The sequence below is a fragment of the Taeniopygia guttata genome, chromosome 4A, assembly GCF_048771995.1.
Source record: "Taeniopygia guttata chromosome 4A, bTaeGut7.mat, whole genome shotgun sequence".
In the NCBI taxonomy this organism is placed as follows: Eukaryota; Metazoa; Chordata; class Aves; order Passeriformes; family Estrildidae; genus Taeniopygia; species Taeniopygia guttata.
Window position 1 is genome coordinate 19,064,724 of NC_133029.1, and position 24,486 is coordinate 19,089,209.

Sequence of the window (24,486 nt, forward strand, 5' to 3'; positions counted from 1 at the left end):
GATACTGCCAGGGTCTGAAATCTGCTCCCAGGCTGCACACACTCTGCCTCTGTCACAACAAATCTCCCTTCTGCTCATCTCCAGTTCTTGTTTCACTGCACTGTGTCTCTTAAGATTCATTTGTGGTGCCTTTTTTTTTTTTTTTTTTTCTGAGTTTGGGTATTTTAAAACAGAATAAGTAGTCATTAAGTAGAAATATCTTTTTTATATTAGCTAGGGCAGGACTAGCACTTTCCTGTCCAGATTCTTGCAGAGCACCTGGTGCAAGGGAAGCAGGGTCAGGGGGTTTCAGTGCCACCTGCCAAGCAGCAAGTGGAAAACCTTGACTGTCTCCTCCATCATCCCAGCTCTGTGGCCCCCAAACAAGTTTACTGTTCACAGCATTCCTCGCACCACCTCAGGAAGAATGTAGGATTGAAAATTTGGGCATATCAGTGTTGGAGATAATACACATTCCCGTGCAAAGGAAAAAAAAATTATGTGAAACACAATTATGAATAAAACTGGAAGTTGATTACCACAGAGATAACTGAAAAGAAAATAGCAAGTTGGTTGATTTGCTCATTAGGCTTTGTCAGATCATTTTCAGTAAGAAAGTTGAGGAAGATCTCCATTGAAATCCAATGATTTAGAATTTTAGCGACTATCTAGAAAGTTAGAAGATCAGGGCTGTTATTTGAGCTGCATTTACAGTGACTATATTTGTGATATGGAAAACCTTTCAGTCATTCATGTGTCTGGAATCCCACTATCAATGTTCAAGATAAAAATCTTTCAAATTCATATGTGTCAGAAAGATTAGATTTTTAGTTCTGACTCCTTCCTTACATCATTCTTTCTGTTGATATTTGTCTTAAATTAGGTGCTGTAGCTCCTGTTCCCTTCAAATGTGAATGATTATCAGATTGGATGTCCAGTAATTCTGTGCTGCATGACAAAAGTTCATGTACAAAATCTGAACACAACATATTTTTGATTAGGAAAGGTACATATCCTTGTTATCTAATCCTTCAAACAAAATAGCTTTAGCTAAAACCTGTTCTTTAATACCAGGCAACAGGATGGTCTGAGTATAAATGAAATTAGAAAGTTACCTACTGCACGAGTGTAAATTTGCCTATTATTCATAATGGATCAAGTTCTCTGAAATATCATCCCTGAGAATGAATGAGCTGAAGTCATTGAGCCAAATTCATTCTGGGTACAGCGTTACATTAGGCTATTCTCATTCCTAATGTAGCTGTGAATTTGGCCCAAACCAAAATCCCTATAAATCAGAAGGAGCAAAAAGGACAGATGCTGTATCTTGAAAGATACACTCCTCTGGAAACTGTAGCCTTTTCATCCCAAGGAAGCAGATGGTTTCTCACTCATCCAGCTATGATGAAAGCACAACGGGTAAAAATAAAAGCAGAGGGCTGGATTCCTTCCTTGGCTGAGCTGAGTGTAGTGCCACGAACCCTGGTGCGAATGCAGAAAATGGAAATGAGTGTGAAGCACAACCCAGAGATCTATAGGAGAATTTGTATAACTTTCACTCCTGGAGGAGGGAGGGAATATGCATGTGCTCAAAAAGAGAGATGAATGCACCCCAATCTTACATCTTTTGGCCCTGGGAGATTGCTGGCCATGATGAACAATCATCAGGAAGCTGTGAGTCTCCAAGTGCTGTTCTTACTCCTCCTCGTGAGTAAGCAGGGAGGTCACTAGCTCAGATTTTAATTAACAAGGGATTTAATTAACTTTTTTGGCTCTTTGATTTAATATTCTGGTATCTGTGTACATACAGTTTGTAGAACAATAGGGGGAAATGTCTGCTTAGTCAAAAAACAAGCAACAAAGAAGATCTCTTCTTCCTCATGTCCTTCACTTCTGAAAAGAAATATGAAAAGCATGTGGTAACTGATAGCTCAATGCCAACCAATGCTGAATTGACCCATTTAATTTTTGTAGAATTTGGAAACAAAGATCTATGGAAGCTTTCCCAAATGCTTTTCATGAGGAAATAATTTTCTTTTTAACTTAGGCTTTTTTCGCTACTCTTCAGTGAGAAGGGAAGCAAACATAAACATCATTGTAATAGTAGTAACAGTAATAATAATATTAATGCTACAATGGTTCAAGTAAACTTCTGCTCAGTACATTTGTGTTTTCCTGTATTTCTCCAAAGCCACACATCAAAGTGGGGTACATTATCACATCATCCTATGTCACATCCTATGTGTAATCAGATGTGACAACTCAAGGTAACGCATCCATTAGGACAAGGCAGAAGCAGAGATAGGTTGGTGAAAGAGGGAGCATACAGCCAGATTGGGCATGGCTGTTTGATATCTGGGGATGACAGGAAGGTCAAATTCAGAGCTGAATTTGGAGCTTATGTGCTGTAATTTAGATTGTTTTTCAAAACCTTCTGTTTGTAAGTATGTTAATTGACATAGCCTAGTACTCAGACACTCATGGATGTATGACTCAAAGTCTGTTAATTATGCCATCTGCCATTAGTCCTGTTCTGAGTGCACTTGGTCATATGCAGGTGATGGCAGTGGGATGGAGCTCAAAGCTGATGAGGAGATGTGATTTAAGCATGTGCTAGCCTTCATGCTTCTGTTGATCCAAAATGGACCAAATTTTTTCTGAATTTTTGGGGACAATTCGTGATAGAGTGCCTTGCTTTCATCCTTTTATTAGTTGGTAGCAGTGAGCAAAACGTTAAATCAATAGGTTATTGCTTCCAGCAGGCTGAGGGTTTTTGTATGGCTTTTGTAAGATGTTAATATATGGAAGCTTGCATTAAGAGTGAAGCATGAGCCTTTGTTTGGAAGATTAGGGATCAAGAGAAAAGCCATCAATCTGTAGGAATGATGGGTTTCTAGGAAGAGCTGCTAAATTCCGGTTGAGACCTGGAGGAACAAGAGCAGGGTAAGGAGTGGGGAGCAAGTCCTCAAATGTTGTGGAAACACAAGGGCTCTGCATCTGCAGAGATGGTTGAGTGCTTCCTAGGAACAGCACCCAACTCCTCACTCCCCCACTGTCCAGCCTCTTGGGAACTGATTCCACTTTCAGAGGAAGCTGGGGGTCCTTTAGGGCATGAAAGCCAGGACTCCTGTTCATCCCCAAGCTCCCTGAAGCTCTTTTGGTGATTGGAGTGTTTGCTGTCACAGTTGGGTACAGCACTCTGTCACTCAGAGACACGTGGGAAAGAAATGTGTGAATGGAGCAAGATTCCTGGCTTTCACATCCCCCCCCCCCCCCCCCCCCAAGTATGTTCAAAAGTCTCTCAGCAAGTCAGAGCCTGAGCAGGGTCACATATAATTATATTATTTCAAACAGAAGTTTTGCTAGCCTAAGAACTTCCAGGGGGGAGTCTCCACAGGGTGCCTGATAGTACTTAAATATTCCTTGTGACAAGGAAGATAGAGTTTAGATGCTGGGTGAAGCTAAAGAAAAGTGGTAAAGCACCAGAATTTACTGCATTTACTGCCCAGGGAAATTCAGACCCTTCACTGGTGAAGGTCAAGTTAAACACCTCTGGAAAGACAAAGGGAAGGAAGCAGCCCTTGACCATCTGAGCAATGCCTTTCAGTCAGAATATTGTGTGGTCTCTGTATCAAGCAAGGCCATTTTAGCACATCCTCTTCCCAGTTGTCTTCTCTCCCAATGCAGCAGCCCATGATTTTCAATCTTCCTAGTAAGATAAATATATTATATTTCTGCCTGTTTCCTCTGAATTCTTTCCTAATGGTTCTAGTTCTTTCCTGAGCAGAGCAGAATGAAAGGATTTCTCTACACACCGTTTCTCTGTACACCTTGACATGCTTGTCTGAGTTTTTTAAAGCAGTATTGTAACACCACTTTGTGATGATCTTGTGCATGGTGATCTTGTGGTCTACACATGCACAGTGTAAAATACAAATTTGAGAAATAGTAAGCAGTGTACAAAAATAATCTGATTTGGCTTTTGTGTTTGTGGGGTTTTTTTTTTTTGGTTTTTTTTTTTAAATGCAGCAGATGGTTTCTATGCAGGATTAAGTCTAGGTAGCAAAGCAATTATACTGTTTATGTCAAATTTCCTCCAGGGTATATTTATAGAGGTATTTCTGAAGCAGACTGTCTCCAGTCAGATTACTTAAAACAAATGAAACATCTTTGTTGAGAATCAGCAGTAGGATTTGTGGGCTCATGTGTATAAGAAAATACACACATGGTATTCTGAGAATGGTTCATATCTCATTTAGCGCTGTATTAGCTTTCATGGAATATCCTCTTGTTTGGCAGTAGTCAGATAAACAAGAAATTAAATAAAACAGCACTGTATGAAATGTTCCAGTACTGCTATTGAGGGTTTTATTAGATTCATAGTGCATTTAAAGATTAGTAGAAAGCCTCAGGTACTTGCCAATCAAATGAACTTGTGAGAGTGCCACTGTTCTGCTTTTCTCCTTGGAAAATGATGGGGACAAGCAGAGGCAGGTGAGTTACCAACTCTTAGGGAGACCGAAATTCATATTGTAATTCAGAGTTTGGTGCCTGAGGAGAGAAGGTATAAAATTACTTTCTTCAGGCTGTTGGCTGGAGGAAGACAGATACAGAAGAGCAATGAAAGATGTTTTCCCAGACTTTCAGGAGATGTGGTATTTGAGAGTACTGTAAATACATTGATTGGTAGACTTTAATGCAAGATTCAGTAATTTTTACTATATGGTGCTGGTTTTTTTTTTTTTCCTTTCTTTCTCTACTGAGTTCCAGAAGCTGTCTGTGTTGCTAGTTAGGCACATGAATATTTTCCAAGACACTTGTTCATGCACTTCTATGTGTCGCTGCTTGGTATTCATTTTTCTGTAAGTTTTTCTTTGGGTGTCTTGCTGTGCAGCACAGTGTCTACCTCCCAAATCCTCCCAAATGCCTTTTGGCTGCTTCCATTTTTTTTTTTTTTTCCCCTGTTCTATTTTTCTTTTAGAATTGTGAACTTCTGATACATGCTCAGCATTCTGAAAGTAGTTCCACTAGTGTGATGTAGGAGCTGAATTTGTTCATGGGCTTCCTTTAGAAGTTGTCCTTTTTCCTTGAGAAAGGGACTTGAGGCAGCCCATGAATTTGAAGCTGTAAGTGCTCTGCCAGCCTCTTCCCAGGTGTCCAGATACAGCCTCCAGATGTCTGTCTTGGAGGGACACAATGTGCAGTGACAAGCAGATCTGCCTGGTGGGCGGTGCTAATGATTTCAGTGCAGTCTCATATTTGCTCATGATTTGGATAGAAAGTAAGATGGCAAAAAAAAAATTCAGCATTGGAGACAGAAGTTATTGCTGGAAATTCTCTGGTAGTTGAGGTGCCTTCAGGATTCTGCTACAGCTTTAATAAAGGTGTGTGCCTTTTTCAAGTACTAAAAAGAAAAAATAATTTCAAAATATTGCAAACTACTTGGTTGTTATTACAAAAGAAAAGCACTTTTTCCTCAAAAGCCATTGTAATTTTCAATTAATTGCATATGGTACTGTCTGAGTAATAATGTTATTAAATATTGACTGATTCCTTACTCTCCCACTGCTCTTGGTATATCTATGAAGGGTTTCCCAGAGGAACTTTTGACAGGCTTTAAACAATCAACCATGACAGCGTGGAGGAAAAAGTATTGTTTAGCTTGCTAATCTCCTAGCTCTTGTGTTTTTCAAGGTGATTTTAGTGCTTTTAACGGTGTGTCCTAGTTCCTGTTTCCCTTTTATGATCATTGTGCTAGGTTTGGATGTTGACAGGCTGTGGTACCTCAAGGCTGGATGGTCTGACTTAAAAGCTCTGAGACACCTTGTTCCCCAGACACTACTCCTGCAGAGAGGTCCCTGCCAGTTTCCCAGGGCCATCTATATGTATGTATGTTTTTGGTTTTTTCCATTATTTTGGTTGGCTGATATTTTTCATGTTCTCATTCTCCTCCTACCAACAAGAATCTGCCCATATTTCCTCGGAGGTTTTTCTGCCTTCTGTAGGAGGATTTGAATATTAGTTCTTCATCTTTTCTGTGTCCCTCTATTTTTATTGCTCTCTCCTTTTGCTGATTTATGGCATCTATGGAAGCCAAGATGCAGTAAAGGACGTAAGTAATATAAAAAGAATGCACAAAGTTAATCAAGTTAATTTTACCTGTCTGCTGTCTAGTGTCTTGATATAAATGCAGATATTGCATTTGTTGTTTGAAAGTGGAAGTATCTGTCTTATCTTTGCAAAAGGTTGCCACATCTTAGTGGAAATAATTATCTTCTGCACTGCTGTGGTGATAATGATGATATCACAATGAGTGCAGTTTTCTTGAAGTTATTGTGCTTAGCAACAGACCTGTTTTCTCTGTTTTCCTAGATTCAGCTGATTCACATTGATCTATTTTTGGCACAGGGATTAACTTGGGTGGGAAAAAATCTAACTTGAGATGTTCTGCAAATCAACTTCCGTGTGTGTGGGAAAGCTGCAAGGTCGGAACAGCTAGAGTGTAAGGGTTTGTTCTCACCCTGGGAAAAACAACTTTCTGGGCGTGCTGTCTGCCCTGCCAGACTGCTGCTTGAGTCAAAAAAGCAGCCATGAAAGTATGTAATTCCAGCACTGCTTGTATGCAGTATGAATGCTTTATTTTCAGTGTCTTCACTTCTTTCTGTCTGACTTTAACTGATAAAAGCCAAAGACAAGCAAATGGCACTTTCCTGTTCTTTATTAGTTATGGTGAAATACAAGAACTTTTTCTGTAGTAAACTTTTGAAATAGAATGTATTTCACAGTTATTTGCTAGTAAAATGTGCTGTCATCTTTACAATAGCAAGCCTTAGAAGAAGGAGCAAACCTAGGAAAAAAAAGACTTCTGAAATATGAACTCTAAGGGTATTAAATAAATCACTGTATGAATGACTGAACAGTCATGTGCTGTTCATGGTCAGCTGATCTTTGTTCCATCCATGCTTTTATTAAATGCCTTTTACTTTCTGCTTCCTTTGACAGTAGATGTCCATAGATGGGATTAGGTAATTGACTGGATGCTGTGTAAAGCTGGGCAGTTTAAAGCAAATGATGTAGAAGGTCTCCAAAGCCTATTCTACCATTTCCATTAGCCTCTGTAAAGTGTTCTGATAAGATCAAGATGCATAAGATATTATATGTTAAATTATGCAGCCAGCTGGCCAACTGTGCTGCTGGAGCCTGGGGGACTGACAAAAGCTATTGTTAGGGCCAGCCAGAGGTGCTCCTTCCAAAAACCTCATTTCTGCTGTTGCTTTTTGAACTTTGCATATTAAAAGTTTTTCTGTTCAGTCTCTCCCCAAAGGCTGGAATTATTTTTTTTTTTTTCCACAGGATGATTTCATTGATGGCACAAAACCAATTTAAAATTAAAAAAGTAAAGGACTGCATTTCCAGGGATTTTTTTTTTCTTGGGATTTATGCTTTTGTGGCATCAAACAAGCTGAGTTTTGAAACTCAGTCAGAAGACAATAATTAACTGGGGCCCTGTTTGATAGAATTTTGAAGGAAAAGAAAAAAGTGCTTATTTGAAATCTGGATGTTTTAGCAATTTCCAAATAATTGAGAAAAATAATAATGAAAACACACCCTATCACAGCAGCTCCAAGTGGGTATTTAAAAAGAAACTGGCAGTGAAGGAAAAGATTATTAACATGAATGCAGCAAGAAGCAGGGAAATGAGGTGCACAATGAGGGCACCCTTACAAAAATTTGTTTCAAGCTTTATTTTGTCCACTGCAAACTGAGTCCTAACTGCCCTAACATACAAAGTAGACTGACCAGTTACATCTCTTGTTTGCAAGGTGCAAGGGTTCTTTGCAGCCACAAGCCAGGTCTGGAGATTACTTTTGATACTGCCTCTGGAGAGGAAAGCTTTGTTGTCTGGAAGCCGTAGTTCCATTTCTACCTCAATACTATGTTCAATATCCCACTTGAATGAACCAGTCTAGGAAAACCAATATTCCTTTAAAGTGATCTAGTAAAGAATGTGTTTCTAAAGTAGAGTGAGCAGAGGGTATATTCAAGAATGTGATGTGGAAAAGGAAGAGCTAAAATTCTTTGAATGAAGTCTGGTCTCTACGCTAGACCCATCTCCCTTTGAAACTTTACTGAGTTTATGTTTCCTGCTCTGCTGCTGCTCTAGAGGAAGCAATGAAGTCCATTGCTCTGAGTCCTACAGCTTCAGACTGGTACTTCTTTTCCTTGAGGACTGGTGCTGTTGTTTGATGCAAATTCCTTTGTGTCCTGCCTGACTCTGTAACTTTACTACACATGTTTTCCTTTGTGTAATGCCTGCTGGCACCTGGAAAGCAATTATCTGTGCCTACAAGGCCCATGCTCCCCTGCCTCCCATGGCTGACTGCTTTTAAAAAGAGAGTGCTGTACCCATCAACAGGTGTTAGCAGCATCTGCTATCAACACGGCATCAGCCCAGCAGCCTCTTGCCAAGGAGCTGACACTCATTTCATTACACACACTCCCCATCTGCATGCAGAGCCACTCACCATCTCATGCCCTGGTAGCACTGGCGTGTGACTTAGTGTGGGCCCAAAGCCACCCGGGCAGATGGGCTCAGGCTGCTCCACGTGCAGGCAGCAGGGATGTACATTTGTAAACCAGGAGCAGGACTCCCACGCAGGAGTGATAGTGCAGCTCTCAGGTAGGGGCTCACTGTTTGAATCCCCGTGGGTGGAGCATGCTCTGATCTGTGTTTCACTGACTCTTTTTGCTGTTATTCAGTGCTGTGACTAAGATGTATACCAGCTCTTTTTCTTATCTCTGCAGAAGGCCTAATCTTCAAAATGCTTTATGTTGTTAGTTTTCTTTGAAAATGAAGGTATTGAAAGTTTGATTGCTAGTGTATGTACAGAGGAGCCAGCTTCTCGTGGGTAATACACTATACAGAGGATGTGTGATGGCTTTTGTTGTGTTTCTTGTGAAAACGCCGATCACTTGGTTTTAAAAATTTTAAAAATAATAAAATTATTATAAAAATAGTAACACAATTAGAGTAATAAAATTTAGAGTTAGGACAATTACAAGACAATAAAAAGCAAAGAATTACAGATGTCTGGATGCTCTCTGACACTAAGTCATGAAAAGAACACCTTGTGAACAAAGGAATAACCTTAAAAGCAATAGCCTTTGCATATTCATATATCTTATACATGATGCATAAATTCCTTGCAAATTAAGAACTTTTCTGGTTTTTGTCAACTTCATCTCCTTAATCTTGGTGGTTCCAAAAAGATGGAGAGAAGGTGGAAAAATTTTTTTCTTTTCTGATAAGGAGGCAGTAACTCTTTATGGACCCCCTTCACTGACATCCCTGTGTGAAGATTTTCTTGATTATCTCATCTCTTGCTTGAGCTAGTAAAAAAATTCTACATTGCAGAGTTTCTATTTCAACATTATGTTGTAACCTAAAACTGTATTTAACACACTACTTAAGATAATTAATACAGCATAACTTTCTAACATTATACATATAATATTCATTATAACAATTGTGAAAAGCCAATCATAAAATATATATTTTTCACATTTCTGTCATGTCTTTGTTGCTGTGCTGTGTAATTGTAAAAGGCAATCTGCTTTAGGTCCTCTTTTTCACAAATCCAAGAAACTCGTGCCCATCTCTGCAGGTTTCTCAGCAAATTCTGTGTTCCTAGAACCTCGGCATGGCCCCTAACCAGACATGTTTCAACCCAGAGCTGGCCAGGTTGGCAGTGCGGGTTTGCAGAGACTCAGGGTGTTCTGTGAATGCCCTGCTCTGTCTCTTGTAAAGGGCCATTCCAGCCCCATCTGAAGTGCCACAGCTATGAGTGTGTTTGTCATTCTACGCAGAAAAATTCTAATGAGCCTTCTGATGAGAAAGCCCATGGACTTGAACTACAAATCACTTGAATGACAGAGTCCTAAGTCTATTGAAGCGGTGTGCAAACCTTAAACTTCATGTGACTCCCTCAAAACTTCCCAGCCTTTTCTGACTTCAGGGAGAAGCCAAAAAAGAATATCCCCCAGACAGCACAGTCTGGCCCATAGGACCAGCCATTTGAATGGCAGCAAAGCTTCTCATTAAACTTGTGACCCAAACACTGGAAAACATCCCCTGAATGATTTATTTTTTGGTCGCTCACTTGTTCAGAAGGGAAGTTGTCCCATTAGATGGTACAGTAATCCCTCCTGGATTTCTGTAGGGAAGTGCATGTCTTCCTTCAGTGATTGCCCCTTCCCCAAAACTTTTCTATTTCTGTCTATTGTCAAAATATTGTTTGTTGCCTACTGATTTCTTTTGTTAAATTTAGTACAGAGACAATCACAAAATATTAGGTGGGATGTAGTAATATCATTATGTTTCCAGAAATCCTGTTTTAGTGGTTGTACTGCTTAGTGACTGAGCAGAAATTGCTCCAGTTGGGACCAGCAGGGCTTGGAAGGTATGAGTTGTTCGGCAGTATTTGCAAGGGGTGGTGTCCTGGTTCAGGGCAAATTTGGGGAAAGAACCCTAAAAGGGTTCCTTTAGGAAAGCAGACTCAATTGGCCCCTCCCCCCAACCAGTTTGGGAAAGAGAAATCTTTGGAGAAAAGTAGAAAAAACCTGTTTATTAAACAAGCAAACTTGAACAATATTAAACAATAAAACTTCTTGCCACTCCAAGAGAGAGACAAACTCAGAAAAACCCCCTGGGCTACAGCTGGGCTCACTCAGTCTCTGCTCAGTCCCTCCGGCGCTGGAAATGCCTCGGCTCAGGCCCGGCCCGCTGGGCCACAGGTGTGAGCTGCGGCTGCTGTTCTGGGTGTTCAGTCCAGAGCAGGTCCAGAGAAAGGGAAAAAACCACAGTCCAGGGAACTTCTTTGCCTCAGCTAGCTAAAACTAACTAGAAAAGCAAAGGAGAGCTCTGTCTCGCTGTCTGTCCATCCACAGACAACACAGTCCAGGAGCAGGAATGTGGAGGAGGGAGTGCAGTTCTTGAAAACAAACTCCGCGCTTCTTCCCCCCACCCCCTTCACTCTGGAACAAGCCTTAAAGGTGCAAAACTTTTTATTCAACATAAACAGGGCAGACGATTGGGGATAAAGACATCATACAGCCAACCTAGGACAGGTGGCCTGAACACTTTTATTGTCCAGGCAATTTTGGATCAGTCATTTAGGTTTCTGCATCGACCTACAAAATTTTTCTTGTATTAAATTACCATCTGAGTTTTGGTAGCATGATAAATCTAGAGGACTCTAATGGACTTTTAAAATACATGTGATCTACAGTAAAGTGTTGCCTTCCCCCTCATTTATTTGTAAAATCTTTTGCATTCTTAGTAAATGTACCCTTGAGAGGTTAGCTGAAGCCCATATTTCTTCTGTGGGAGATGGTGAAAGGAATTAAATGGAAGCATTAGTCTGAATTGTAAAAAACAACCAGTTGATCAAACTGAACAAAAGTGGCCATACTTAATCCTGTGTTAGTACAAGCATTCCGTGTGCTAGGTGGAGCTAGCATGACATTTTTAAGGCAGTAATAGAGAAACCCAGTCCTCCTGTAAAAGGCTAATGTGTTTATATATTTTAGGTCATTCACTACTCAAATTAATTATAGGTTTCACCCTTCTGCCAAAGATTCTTAGTAATTTTCTTTTTGGCCCTGGTTCAGATAAACCTTTGCAGTGCTCCTGGGTTAATGTGTTCAGGCTGAGAATCACAACTCACCAGTGAGTGTCCTGCAAAGGGGCTGCCACACAGACTGCTGCTCTGGCCGGCTGGAAGGTGCTGAACTGACTCCTCAGCCCACGCTGGAGCATCAGTTGTGGCCCCCCAGCAGCTCAGGACAGGGGTCTGTGTGCTTGGGCAGCAGAGAGCTTGGGACACCACTTGCTCAGCAGGGCACTGACCACTGCCCCCACCTCCCTCTGTTACCTACTGGCTAAGAGAGTGTGAAAAGGAGCACAAGGGCCTCACAACTTACCATGGGTGCAGAAGGGGGTGGTGTTATCTCCCTGTACTCCAGGGGGATCCCTGGGGGCACAGGAGTTCTTGGAATTCCTGGGGAAAGTGAAGTGTGCAGAGCTGTCCCCAGCTGTCCAGGCTAGGACAAGGCTGAGGTGAAGCTTACTGAGCCATTTCAGAACAAGGTTTTGACAGCTGCTGTATGAGAAACCCCCTCTTCAGCCCAGCATGAGCAGGTCTCCCTTCTCTGTGCTGTGGTGTGCCAGTTGTGATATCTCACTCCTTTCTCTCTTTCTCAGCTGTGGATTTTTGGACCTTGCAGGTTTCAATAACTGACTCTTTAGTGCTCTGACTCCACCAGGTGCTGCCCAAAGCATGGATAAGCTCATGCTGCAGCTGAGAGACCGAGGGACACCCCCAGCATGCAGGTTCCCAATGCAGTTTTGTATGAAGAGAAGGCTCACTTCTTCCACAGTCTGGTAACTACTTTTTGGCGCTGATATTGGTTCCCTTTTCATGAGGTCATCAGTGCTAACATGTTATACCCTGCATATGGGGATCCCTTGTAACTGATATTTGGGACAGTGGAGTCTGAGGGAAGGGATGCTGCATCTGGGAGCAGCAGGGCAGGCAACAGCAGGGCAAAGAAAAGGTGAGGGGTTGTCCTTTGGCTACATATCAGAGGTATGGTCTCCAGAAGTGGAATGGAAAGTTGGAGGTGTGAATCTGCTGGTCCCAGCATGGGCTTGACAGTTTTGTTCTCTGTTGCTTCCTGTGGACTTTTGAACAGAAACAGTATTTATCAAATTCTGGCAAAGATATGGGATAACATCCTTTTAGAATTCTTCCAAAACTATATAAAAGTAAAACAGATATAAATAGAAAATTGAACTTGGCTATAAAGTTTTGTGAAATTTTTGATGAAAGGAAGAATTTCATTACAAAGAAAATCCCTGGAAAGAAGATGAGGTGGGAAGGGTGCCAGAAGCTGTCCAATGACTTTGGTGTGTCTCCCTGTGCCACTGGGTGCTGGGGTGCTCCCCTGCCTCTTTGGGGCCTGAGCCTCTGCAGCTCTGGTCTGAAGCTGATGGTGCCTGAGCTCCACATTTGGCATTAACTAGGTACAGTGTTTCTTAACAGTGACAGCAGACCTCTTCTCACACTATATTCCTGGTATTTGTGTATCCCAGTTAAAAACAGAGCTTGCTCATCACAGTTGCCTGGAGAGATTTTCCTGTTTTTCGAGCCTGTGTTGATGCAGACAGAAGCTGATGGGGACTAATCTTCATTGGCATTTTTCAAAGCACCTCCCAAATGTAATGAACGGGCCTTATGCCTTTATTAATGTTCAGCTCTTTATTAAAAAGATCAGCTGGGCAGGGGGCTCGACACGGAACTCAGCCCCGCTGTTGTAGCTTTCCCAGTAGCTGAAGGGTGAGAAGGCTGCAGAGTCTGTCCCTGGAGTCTCTGTGGCACACTGGTAGCTGGAGGCGAAGAGGTGTGCAGTCCATATCTGAAGTCCCAGCAGACCATCCTCTCTCCTTTCCTCCTGGCACTCTGGTAGCCGCAGGGTGAGGGGATGTGCAGAGCCTGCTGCCGCAGTCCAGCAGCAGCTGTCCCCTCTCCTTCCCTCCTGGTAACACCAGGAAGAGTTGCTCCTTTGCTCCTGCTTCCCGCAGCCCAGTCCAGTCTGGTCCTCTACAGGTTATGGTGACAGGTCAGACATAGACCAGGGATGTGGTTCCCTTTTCCCCAACCAGCACATCCCTCCAGCCCCCTCCTCTGTGCCCAGCCCTGCATTTAGGGCTGTTTTCATCCCCAAAACCCCCTCCCATGATTCCACTCATCCCTTTATTTTGCATCCCAGTCCTAGAATGGTAGTGTGGCTGGGGGGTGTAGGTGATTCCCAGGAGCAATTAGCTAATTAACATTTCAGCAGTGTCCCAGTTTTGCCATGGGAGCCAGGAAGACCCTTTTGTTCACAACACCAAATATGAATGGAATCTTGAGGTCATTTTGAAGAATGGGTTATGAACTTGGTTAGCACAAAATAACTAATCAGCCAGCTCTAGAGGCAGAGGGAGAACTCCTGTTTCCCAGCTACCCAGTTGCAGTAGGCATTGGTTCCCTGTTTGCTCAGCAGAGACAAGGACCCTGGTGCGGGAAAGTCAAGAAATCTAAAAGTAGCATGTTCTTCCTACAACTTATCAGCTGTTCACAGAACATACGGCCAGAAAGGAAGCTTAAATAATTCAGTCTCACTCCTTTTTATCTCAGCTCAATTTAACCTAGTTGTCCTACAGTAAAGCTATTACCAGTGATCACCTTCTTAAAATACTTCTAAGCTTCACTTTGCCTGCACTGAAAAACAGAGGATCTACTTCCTGTAGTTTGGGCTCTGTATCCATGTTTAATCATTCTTGCTGCATTTGAATCTCAGGAGAGTTTGTCTTTCAACACCCAGGTGGTCACTTTGCTACAACCTGTTTTCCCTTTGGCACCTTTTGAGTTTTTTTATTCATAGCTGCTACCTTTCTTTCGTTACTGAATCAGAAAGAAGCACCACCAGTCAGAGCAATGGCCCCACCATTTCTGAATGATGATTTGTCTTCTTTGAGAGCTCCTTGTGAATAGATTGATTTGTACTTGTAGATATCAGTGTTGATTCTGTCTATATGGTTTGGCCCAGATGTCTCTGACTACAGAGGACATTCAATAAGATTATTGTCTGATGAACTGTTCCTGTGCCTATTTTAATTTCTCAAATACATTTGAAAATTTCAGAGAAATCATGGCTGACTTCTCAGAAGTAGTTCAAGTAGGAAGCCTTGATAAAGGTGAAACCAGCTAGCTTGTAAAAGGCAGCTGGGGGGACCTTATAATCCCCAGGCTGTCCAAACATGCTCTTTTGACTCTTTACTGACACATTCATTGAATTCTGCAAACCTTAGAGGGCAAATACTTCCATTTCTAAATCACAGCTACAAGGAGGGCTGTGGAATTCTAATGTCTAAATACAATGGAATAATTTCAAGCACAACACAAATACTGATTTAAAACACAACAAAACAAAAACAACCTTGCAAAAAACCACAATATGATGCTGATATCGTAAAGACTCATAATCAGTAATATCTGCTTCTAAATAAGCCAAGTCAAAAGAGTGGGTTTTTGTCTTGCAAATAGGGTGTTTGAAAGGATAACTCTGATGTCCCTAGTTTTTCCCTACAGTGAACTCCCATTCTAGTCAGCATGCATCTCCTTGGGTACACATTGCACACTGGTCTGTGGGAATCCAGGGCTTCCCTCTGGCTGCCCTGGCAGGTCTGGGACCCTGGCAGGTGTCAGGAACCCCCTTGTACAGAGCCCCGAGAGACACTGTCTGTGATCTCTGTCCATGGAAAAGAGTTTTCAATCTTACAGGATGAATTACCAGCTCTGAGTGTTTGATATAAGTAATAATTAAGTGTGGCACGAGTGCAAAAGTAAAATTTTAGGTTTCTAGATTAGGGGTTCAGAGGGGACAAGATGGAGGAAATTGGGTGTGTCTTGTCCTTTTTCTCCTTCTTCATGCCCTCCATGTTTCACTGTGGTGTTGGCATTTTTCTGTTGGTTTAGGCTGGGGACACACTGTCCAACGTAGGTGACAGATATTGGCACGTTATTGTAAATCCAGCACAGGTAGTTTGTGGTATTTAATGTTTGTAACATCCCACTGAGGGCAGAGCCCCACACGCTGCCCTGCAGGACAGAGCTGCGGCAGGGCAGCAGAACATGTTAGAGATAAGCAAGAATAAACAGCCTTGAAAACAGCACAGACCAATTATGGCTTCTTCTTTGGCAACGGGGCAGAAAGACAGAGACTTTCTACAATCTGGGAATCACCAATACCCACAGATTCCGACACTGGTCCTACAATGTTTCCCAGTGAGGTGCTGCAGACTGGCAGTGTGTCTTGCTTGGATGCTGAGGCCTTTTTTGAACTTCTGAAGTTTTTCCAGCATAAATAAAACTTGGGACTGATGGCTCATCAGGCTAATGTATGTGAGAGTGTTCAAAACTGTAAATGCTTTGGTTGTGCATTTTGTTAGTTTGGCTGGGAGGCAGTTTCTGAGCAAGCTGGGTGCTAAAGGTCAGTGCTGTTGCTTCCCAAACTCCATGCTCTGGTAGCTGCTATTGCACCTCTCTTCTGGCTGGAAGCCCCTCACTCTCAATCTGGTGGTTCAGAACTCCAGACATCCATGGGGTCATGGTAGGTGCTCAATAGCTGGTTATTGGTAGGGGCTGATAAGAAAGACTGAAGAATGATTGGTGATACAAAATGTTGGGAGCTGCTCTGTTAAGCAGCCTGGAGAACAAGTTCAGGGAACCCTGGGGTGGAAGGCTTGGCATATGCCAGAGACTGTAATTTATTTCTAGCCAAGAGTTTGTAGGTGAGATGATGCTACTCTGTATGGACAGTTGCCTGGAGCCTTCTGATGTGGCACGGTGTTATTTTACACGGGGATGCTTAAAGCTTTCTCAAATTGTGTGTTGATACTCTGTGTATTGTGGCCATCTCGACTGTGGCATGTGCTACAGTAATTACCCTTTACAGATTTTGGGGATGTGTGTGAAATGTCCTTCTTAGAGAACCTTTCACAATTTTTCAATTTTTTTACTTCCACAATTTTTTTACTTGGTCAAAATTGTCAGTTCATGGTCTATAGAGGAGCTGTTTGCTGTACTGAGTATGGCTCCTACAGTGTGTAAAAAAAAATGGGTGCAAGGCTCTGGAAGGACAATCTCCCTGCCTGCTGTTTCCCCAGGGTGCCCTGGCATCTTCCAGTGCTGCTCTTGCCAATTGTCATCTGCAGGAGTTCAGGTGCTTGCAACAATAGATTTGCCAATGCAGTGCTTCAGTGCATGAAGTGCACAAGTGAAGCTCTGGCCACTACCATCACTCTCCAGAAGGCTGAAATGATTGTGCTGACATTGCTTTTCACACTGTTCGGAGCCCTTTCCTCCCACTTGTAGGGATTTTCACATGTGACCTGAAGGATGAGGTGACAGTAGAGGTTTACATGATGTATGAATTGTTCACTTAGCTGCCACAAACCAACCATGATCTTTTGCAACTTGGTAACAGCAGGGCACAAACCATGTTTTGGAAGATGGATTAGTCCTCATACACTACATGAGTACAGTAAAAGAATAACTATGAAGAGAGGTCAGATGTTGAGTGTCAGGAGTAGAGCATGAAAATTTTGTAATATGAAGGCTGAGGTCAGTATGCTGAGATTTCTGAGCAGAGATAGCCCCAATATTTACAGGACCCATGAAAGTGGGTAGTTTCATCCTGCCAGGCCTCCATCTCTCTTGTTCCTGTTTGGGTGGTTTTTTTTGTTTTGTTTTGGTTTGGTTTGGTTTTTTTTGGTTTTTTTTTTTTGTTTGTTTGTTTGTTTTGGTTTGGTTTGGTTTGGTTTGGTTTGGTTTGGTTTGGTTTGGTTTTGGTAGGTTTTTTTTTTCCGAAGTAGCCATTTACCATTTAAACTAATGCTCTTAGTTTTGTAAGTCCCAGTAGGGTCAGCATGCTGGATGCTCTTGAATGTGCCTGCTGTCTCTTGGGTAGTTGTTTGTTTTGCATGGACACATCTACCACCTGGGAGCTCTGAGTTTTAAAAGGTGTTAGAGTTGTTATTCCTCAGGTATTATGTAGCAATACAATTCAATACATGTTTCTGAAAGTTTGGAGTAGTTGTAATCAGGTTTCTGACTTCCAAATTTCTTTTTTAAAAGTTTTTAAATCCCCACTCTAATGGTGACTGTATTTCTTATGGTTTACATTTATTTGTTATGCATTTAAAGTATTTGAGAAGGGTTGTTTTGCAGTATAGTCTAATTAGAATGCATGTATTTGGTGGAATATGCAGTTTAGTACAATTGTGATGTGAATTTTAGGTCTTGCAGTTGTTTGCAGACCTCTTTAATGATTCAGCTTTCTGTAGTGTGACAGTTCCCAATATGATGGCTTCCTTACATGCAAATATTTTTTAGAATGAAATCTCATATTACACTAAATCTAAAAAATTATGCACTTGCAAGCATGTGCATAATTTTTAGTGGCAGACATGGTATCTGACAGAAAGATATGACCCTGCTGACCTGGGTTTCTCATGCCACAACATTCTCTGTTGTACAAGATGGAATAACTCAAATGAACATTTGATCTTACGAATTTAATAGGTGGTCATTTCCTCTGAATTTAAAGTTGGTTGGTCCATCAGGTGTTGTAGCTGAAAAAAGTAATAGTGCCTGTACACAGAATATTTCTATTGAGTCTGCTGCAGAGGACTGACCTTTCAGGACAGATACTTGTAGTGATGTGCTGGTAGTCACTGTGCTGTTTTTGCATACTAATTAATGAGCTCAGGAAGCATTAAACTTGAGAAATCCTCAGCTATCTTCTGGAGAACAAATATGATCTTTGATACTCAGGGGAGAAACTTTAGGAGCATAAATCCTTAAGTGTCTCTGCCGAGCATTTTGATTACTACTTATACATGTTTTGTAGGTCTGGTGTTTAAAAGACTTTCTTTAAGATATGCAATGCTTAATAAAGACCCTTTTGGGTTAATTCACTGCGGTATTTTTGCACAGAGCTGCATGGCCTGGAAGCAGTGAAACATGCATTGTGCTTGTTCTATCAGGGGGTCACATTACTAGCCTTACAGGAAAGAAAGTATTTGTTTTGCTGTGATGCATTTGCTGGTTTTGTGTTAAGGGTGCCTTCCCTTTCAGACTATTTTTCAGGAATGAAGTTACAGGATGCTTAACTTACTTTTCAACATAGTAATTTATTTTGGCTTTGTGTGCTCAGGCTAAAATATCCACACTGCTAACAGCTTCCTTCTCAGTGATGGAGGCAGGTATTGATCAGGTTAATTTTGGTGTCTCCACGGCCTTGGAGAATCAAAGGTGCTAAGGGGTTGCTGTGTGATGCAAAGCAGATCGACAAGGTTCAGGGCTTCACACTAGTTTGTCCTGCTCAGAAAAGCATGTTATCTATGGCAACAACTGCTACTGAGAAAAAAGTGGAGATTTTTAATAGGGTAAATCACCCATTTTGAAGACTTCTGAGTTTCAGATGCCAGCTATTTGGGGGGGGGGGGGGGGAAGGGGCATGGGAGGGAAAAGGTTGATGTGGGCTGGACTTACTGGCATTGTTATTGTTGTATCTGTGCTATGACGTGATAAAGGACAAACCAGAGTATTCCAAGGCACTAAGAGGAGGGGATGAGAAGACAAGAGAGTATGTGGCATTCAGCTGGTGCAGAGCCTGCTGGCCCCAGCCCTGGGGCAGGAGGGAGGTGGCTATGGCCCCAGATGCTACAGCCAGTCTAAGACCTGCTGAACTCATCACAGCTTTAGGATATATGACACATTGGGTTTCAGTGCCTCAGCTTCTGGCTGTGTAAAACCAAGGTGCAAAACTGCACCTGCTGGGGCCAGTGTCCCCAGTGGGAGCAACCTGACTCTCCTACCAAGACCAGAGAGGGACACCATGCCCCTAGGGGGTACCAGACCCTCCTTGCCTGCTGGAGACAATCCCATATGGGATTCGGGGGGCAGTGGCCAGTATGCCCCATGTCTGGCTGGGATGATGGTGAAGCTGCCAGTGACAGGGGTGAGCAGTCGGGCTGGGTGACAGGGGCTCGGTTGGACTCCCGGCACAGCGGTGAAAGTGTGCCAGGCCTCCCTCCCAGCCCCTGATGGAGACACTCCTGCTGGCTGCCCCTTCACTTCCTGACTCCTGGGGTGCTCTCCTTCCCCACACCCGGACGGGGCTCCTGCCTGGGCATCTTGGCCGCCTGCAGATGAGTGAGACGCTGGGACTGAAGCTGCGGGCGTTTGCATCCTCAACAGGCACATGCGAGCAATGTGCCTTTAAGACTAGCAGGAGAGCAGTAGTATCTCCCTCCCTCCTGTTAATTGTAGCATGTTTTCAGCCATGCTTCCCAGTGACATTCGCAGGCTGTGAGAGGGAGCAGCGCTGCCGCCCGCCCAGCGTGTGCCCGCGGGTGCCGAGTGCCGCCCGAGCAGCGCTGCGCCCCGCGCCCGCGGGGGATGGGGCAGCGCCCGGCCCCGCAGAGCCCCGAGCCCCGAGCCCGGCGTGCCTGAGCTCGGATCACGCTGCTGGGCTCGCCGCATCACTCGTGCTCCTCTCGTGTCTCTCAGCTTCTCGCCCCCGGGCCGTGGCCTCCAGCCGCGGGGTCAGACCTCTGGCCGCCCCACCCTGGCCGGGGCTCCTGCGTGAGCTGCGAGCGGTGCTCTGCTGGAGCCTGGGGATCTGCAGTGGGTGATGCAGTGGGAGCCGTGTGGTGCCTGGCTGGGGATGCTGTGGGAATGCTTGGCTCTCTGAGCACAAAGTGACTGCAACTGACACGAGCTTGGGACTACTTCTCAGAAGATGCCCTCCGTGTCTCCGGTCATTCCTCTCCGGCCTCACCGCAGAATATTTGGAGTTGCTAGCTTTCTTCTGCCGAGGGGGGACAAAGGCAGGGGCCTTCAGAGGGTTAAGAGCATCTGCTTTTACGCCAAGTGTTTGAGCAGGAAATAATCTGCAGAGATACATGTGCAGCAATTCAACCGCTGCTGCTCTCGTAGGCTGCTGCTGCAGTTCGGTGTGTGAGAGGAACCGTGCTGCTCACAGAAGATGCCTTCTTGGTGTGTCCGAATCTCCAGGCATGGCAGCAGAGCCCCGGCTGTCTGAGCTGGGGTAAATGTCTCCATCCAAGAGGAATTATGTTGACTTGCTGGCTCTGTCGGCTCACGGAGGTAGGTGGTGTTGCCTGTGCAATATGCCATGATCTATTGTGAGGGGATATGGTCCTCTTCGCAGTCTGGGATATAAAATTTTAAAAAATTTTCCATAGGAACAGGGCTTAATTTGCAATCTATAATGCCAGACAGAAAATATATGTGTGATTTCTTTGTGTGCAGCAGGGAGGAGAGGGCAAAGGATACCTGAATGATACCTTTTCTGATTGGCAATAAAGTTGTCGCACTTAATTTAAACAAACTACCCTCTGTCTCAGCGAAATGCACCTGGGAGCTTTTACTTCTTCCTCCTATATGACCTTTCGGTGAGGTTGGCTGCAGTATGCTGGGTTATACTTTGGTTCAGAAACTGGGACACTGCACTCTACAGGTCCCTTCATTCTGCTCCTGTGGACATGGAGAGGACAGAGGGCACCCACACAGAGAGGGAAAATGCTGCTGAGAGGAAGCTGGTGTTTTTTTGAGGAGTGAAATTACACTAAGAGGAAGAAAAAAGGTGATCTTCCCTGGGGAAGAGGGAATGTTGAAGTCCGTAAGGGTTGATCTTGATGTTTGGAAGTAGAGAAGGAAATTTGTTCTAGAAGCAGCAGTGTATGAGTCTGGGATTTGTGTTTTGCTTTCTTAGCCCTATGGAGAGGAATTTTGTTCAACTCTAACTACTTTACCACCCAGAATCTTTGCTTGAGGATTTTTTGCACCAGTAACTGGGAGAATAAAAATCTGTCAGCGCCATCAAATTTACTTAGGCTTGTTTTGAAAGTTGCCTTCTTGAGAAATCTCTAACAAAATCAACAGTAGCTGATACTGTTACCTTCTCACCACCAAGGCGTGCCTTTTTTGGTTTGTCTTGAGACCTCCAGTTTTATTCTGTAAAGATTAAGCTGAAATGAAAGTTTCCAGTTTTCTGGAAAAGCAGAGTGTTGGGCATTGGATACCTCTTTGATTTTGTTCGCCTGGTTGACCCACATATGTAGATTTGCCTGTTGGCTCCTGAGTGCAGACCCTGCCAAGGAAGCCTGGCTGTGCAGAAGAGGAAGGTGCTGCCTGGATTATGCACCTGCATCACGTGTAGAGTGGTTTGTGTTTGTTTCTGGCATTGCAGAGCTATTGATACAGCACAGCCAACAGTGCCATTGCTGTGTAACAGTCTCAGAAATGTTTCTGTGGCACCCTGGCAGAACAAATGTGTCATTCATGACTGCACTCTTCAGGAAAAAGAGCAGCACTGTCATCTGCACTGTAAATCACTTTAGTCACTTTTGTTTTCTTTGCTCAGGTAGCAACACATTCTTAACCGGAACATGTTGCTGCCTGAGCATTTTTGTCAGAGCATTTGTAATTGCCTCCTCAGTTTCCCCAGGGCTGCTGTGCTGTGTTTGACTCAGCACTGACATATCTCATAAGGCAGTCTGGAGTAGAATTCCCCCCCACCCTTTTTTTTTTTTTTTTTTTTTCTTTTTCTTTCTGTAATTCAGCCTAAATGCAGTCAAGAACTTGTTCCCTTCTCTTTTTGCCAGAATGGGACACTTGTATGTCCTCTGAGATCCAGTAGAGAAGACCTCTTCTGCTCTGCAAGACCTCTGGGTTGGAGGTGCAGAAGCAAGTCTGATGGATTTGTTGTTGTGCATGAATCAAGAAGCCACAATCCCTGCCAGGCTGTGGTGATACCTGGGAAGCAGCTGCTCTCTGTTCTGAGAAAGAGGATCCCTTCTTAGCCACGCACTAGGTACTCCATAGCAACTCTTATTTCTCCAAAGAGGAGAAAAATCTTCTAGCTTTCCTCAGAGTAGTGAAAACACAAATGTATGAACCTTCAGTGAAATCTCACCAGAACTGGTATGTCATCTGAATGACTTCTTTTTAGAACAGCACTTACTAAAACATGGTGGGCATTAAGTAACACCATTGTCAGTGCAGGAAACATTTGAAAAGAATATGTATTAGTCATCCCATTTACTGCTGTTTGCACACAGACAGAATGGTGATTAGAACTGGCTGAATCAAAGCAAAATGGTTCTTAAGATTTCAAAATTCAGAATTAGATTGGGCACTTGCTGGCCAGCAACTATTTTGGTCATCTTTGTGCCTCTTTTCCAGCAATTGTCTTTTCAAAAGGTTGTTCTACAAGAACATCAAAATCTTGGGGTGTATTTCCATGTGCTATGTTCTGAAGAAGTGGATGGGAATATCTTCCTTACAGCCTTACTTGCATCTGCTCAGGGAAAAAAAACCAATGTATTTGAACCACTGATCATTTCTAAGCAGCCTTTCTGCTCAGCACTGAAGTTCTGTATTGAACTCTAACTATGTGGAAGTTGAGAATTAATAATGGTAATTTTTAAAACTTAAGTTTATTAAATGGGGACTGGCAAGCATTTTATGTCACACACTGTTCTGATCACCTTCCCCTGCCTGGCAGTCACATGCTGCCCACCCTGGAGACAGAGGGCAGAGACTCCCCCTGTGCCCCTCTGCAACAAGGGGCTAAATTTGATGTTCTTGTGGGCCCAATGCTCGCCTGGCAGCAGAGATGCTGGGATCTCTGCAGGTTTGCCCTTTTGGAGAAAATGCCTGCCCTTACCCATTAGGTCCTGTGCCTGCCCAGCCATGCTGGAATAGCTGGGGAGTCATGTGCTGCTTATCAGTCACAGGTGGTGAGGAGATGGGTAACAGACAGGCCAAAGAAATAACTATTTGATAGGGAGTGATTCCCCTGGTTTCTGTAGGGATTTAAACAAAGGCCTGTCTTTAGGTACCTACACTTTCAGCAACCATTACATTTTTATGGTCGGTATGCTGCTTGTAAACCAGCTACAGGTGAGTAAAGCCTGTGGTCCAGAAACTGTTTAGTTGGAGATAAAACTGTTCCTTTCTGAGAGTGCCTGGAGTGTCTTGAAGAGACTGCATTTGAATTCTATATGGTTTTGTACCACTTATAAAATGCATTCACAGTAGGTGGTGGCATCAGTCTCCTCTTAGAGAATGCAGATATTTATATTATGCAAAAGGTTTTCTCACTTTGCTAGATTCAGATGATGACTGGAGATACCATTCTTGTTAGGTAAAAAACTGAGTCTGACTTTAGAGGTGAATTCAAAGAGCAATTTCTATTTAATATATATAGCAACAAATAGGAACAAAGCTGCTTAAGGAGTACTTTAATGATGAATCATTATATTGCTCTCACCAGTCTGAAAGGCAATAAAAGCAAAAATGGAGTGCTAGGATGTAGTTGCTTAGAAAATGTACAGAAAGGGATATGTGTTGTTGAGTGGGTTTTACAACACATCAAAGAAATGTTTTGAGGTGCAAAATTATCAAGTGTCTTTCCACCCCAAAGATGAGGCAGCTGCTATCTATTGTTTATTGTTCCAGAAGGTCATTTTCTTTGGTTGTGACTAACCAAATGTAATAGTTTATTGCTTTTTAAAAAGATCCTGATTCCCTCCACCCCCCGGATCAGGACAGATGCTGTCACAATGCTTCTTCAATGCTATAATTTTTATTACCAATCCTAATTAAATGCTCTAACTTCTGAAAATCAGATTAATTTGAACCATCAGCCCAGTGTAAATGCTGCTATCATCAGAGATCATAAAATGTTCAAGGCACCATAATTCTTCTACATAGCTGCAGTGGCAAGCGTCCAAGGATATGACTACCTTTGTTCAGCTGACATGGACTGAAATGTGAACACTTCTGAGCAGTGCAGCATGAATAGAAA

General features: G+C 43.1%; 1 protein-coding gene across 14 annotated transcripts in view; it reads left to right on the forward strand.

The window, feature by feature from the left end:
* Positions 1–5,944: 5,944 nt before the first annotated feature.
* Positions 5,945–24,486, forward strand: part of HTR2C (5-hydroxytryptamine receptor 2C) — a 257,321-nt gene continuing 238,779 nt past the window's right edge. For 10 of the 14 annotated variants that reach the window (XM_072929314.1, XM_072929316.1, XM_072929320.1 and 7 more), the window contains exon 1: positions 19,878–20,759. Coding sequence is in view for 1 of the 14 variants with exons in the window: in XM_072929322.1 (XP_072785423.1) it covers positions 20,705–20,759 (55 nt within the window). In the remaining 13 variants the exon portion in view is untranslated. Of the gene's footprint in view, positions 6,092–19,870; positions 20,760–22,279; positions 22,489–24,486 lie in introns of those variants that run through there. The other 4 variants (XM_072929317.1, XM_072929318.1, XM_072929321.1 and 1 more) reach the window with 4 other exon arrangements.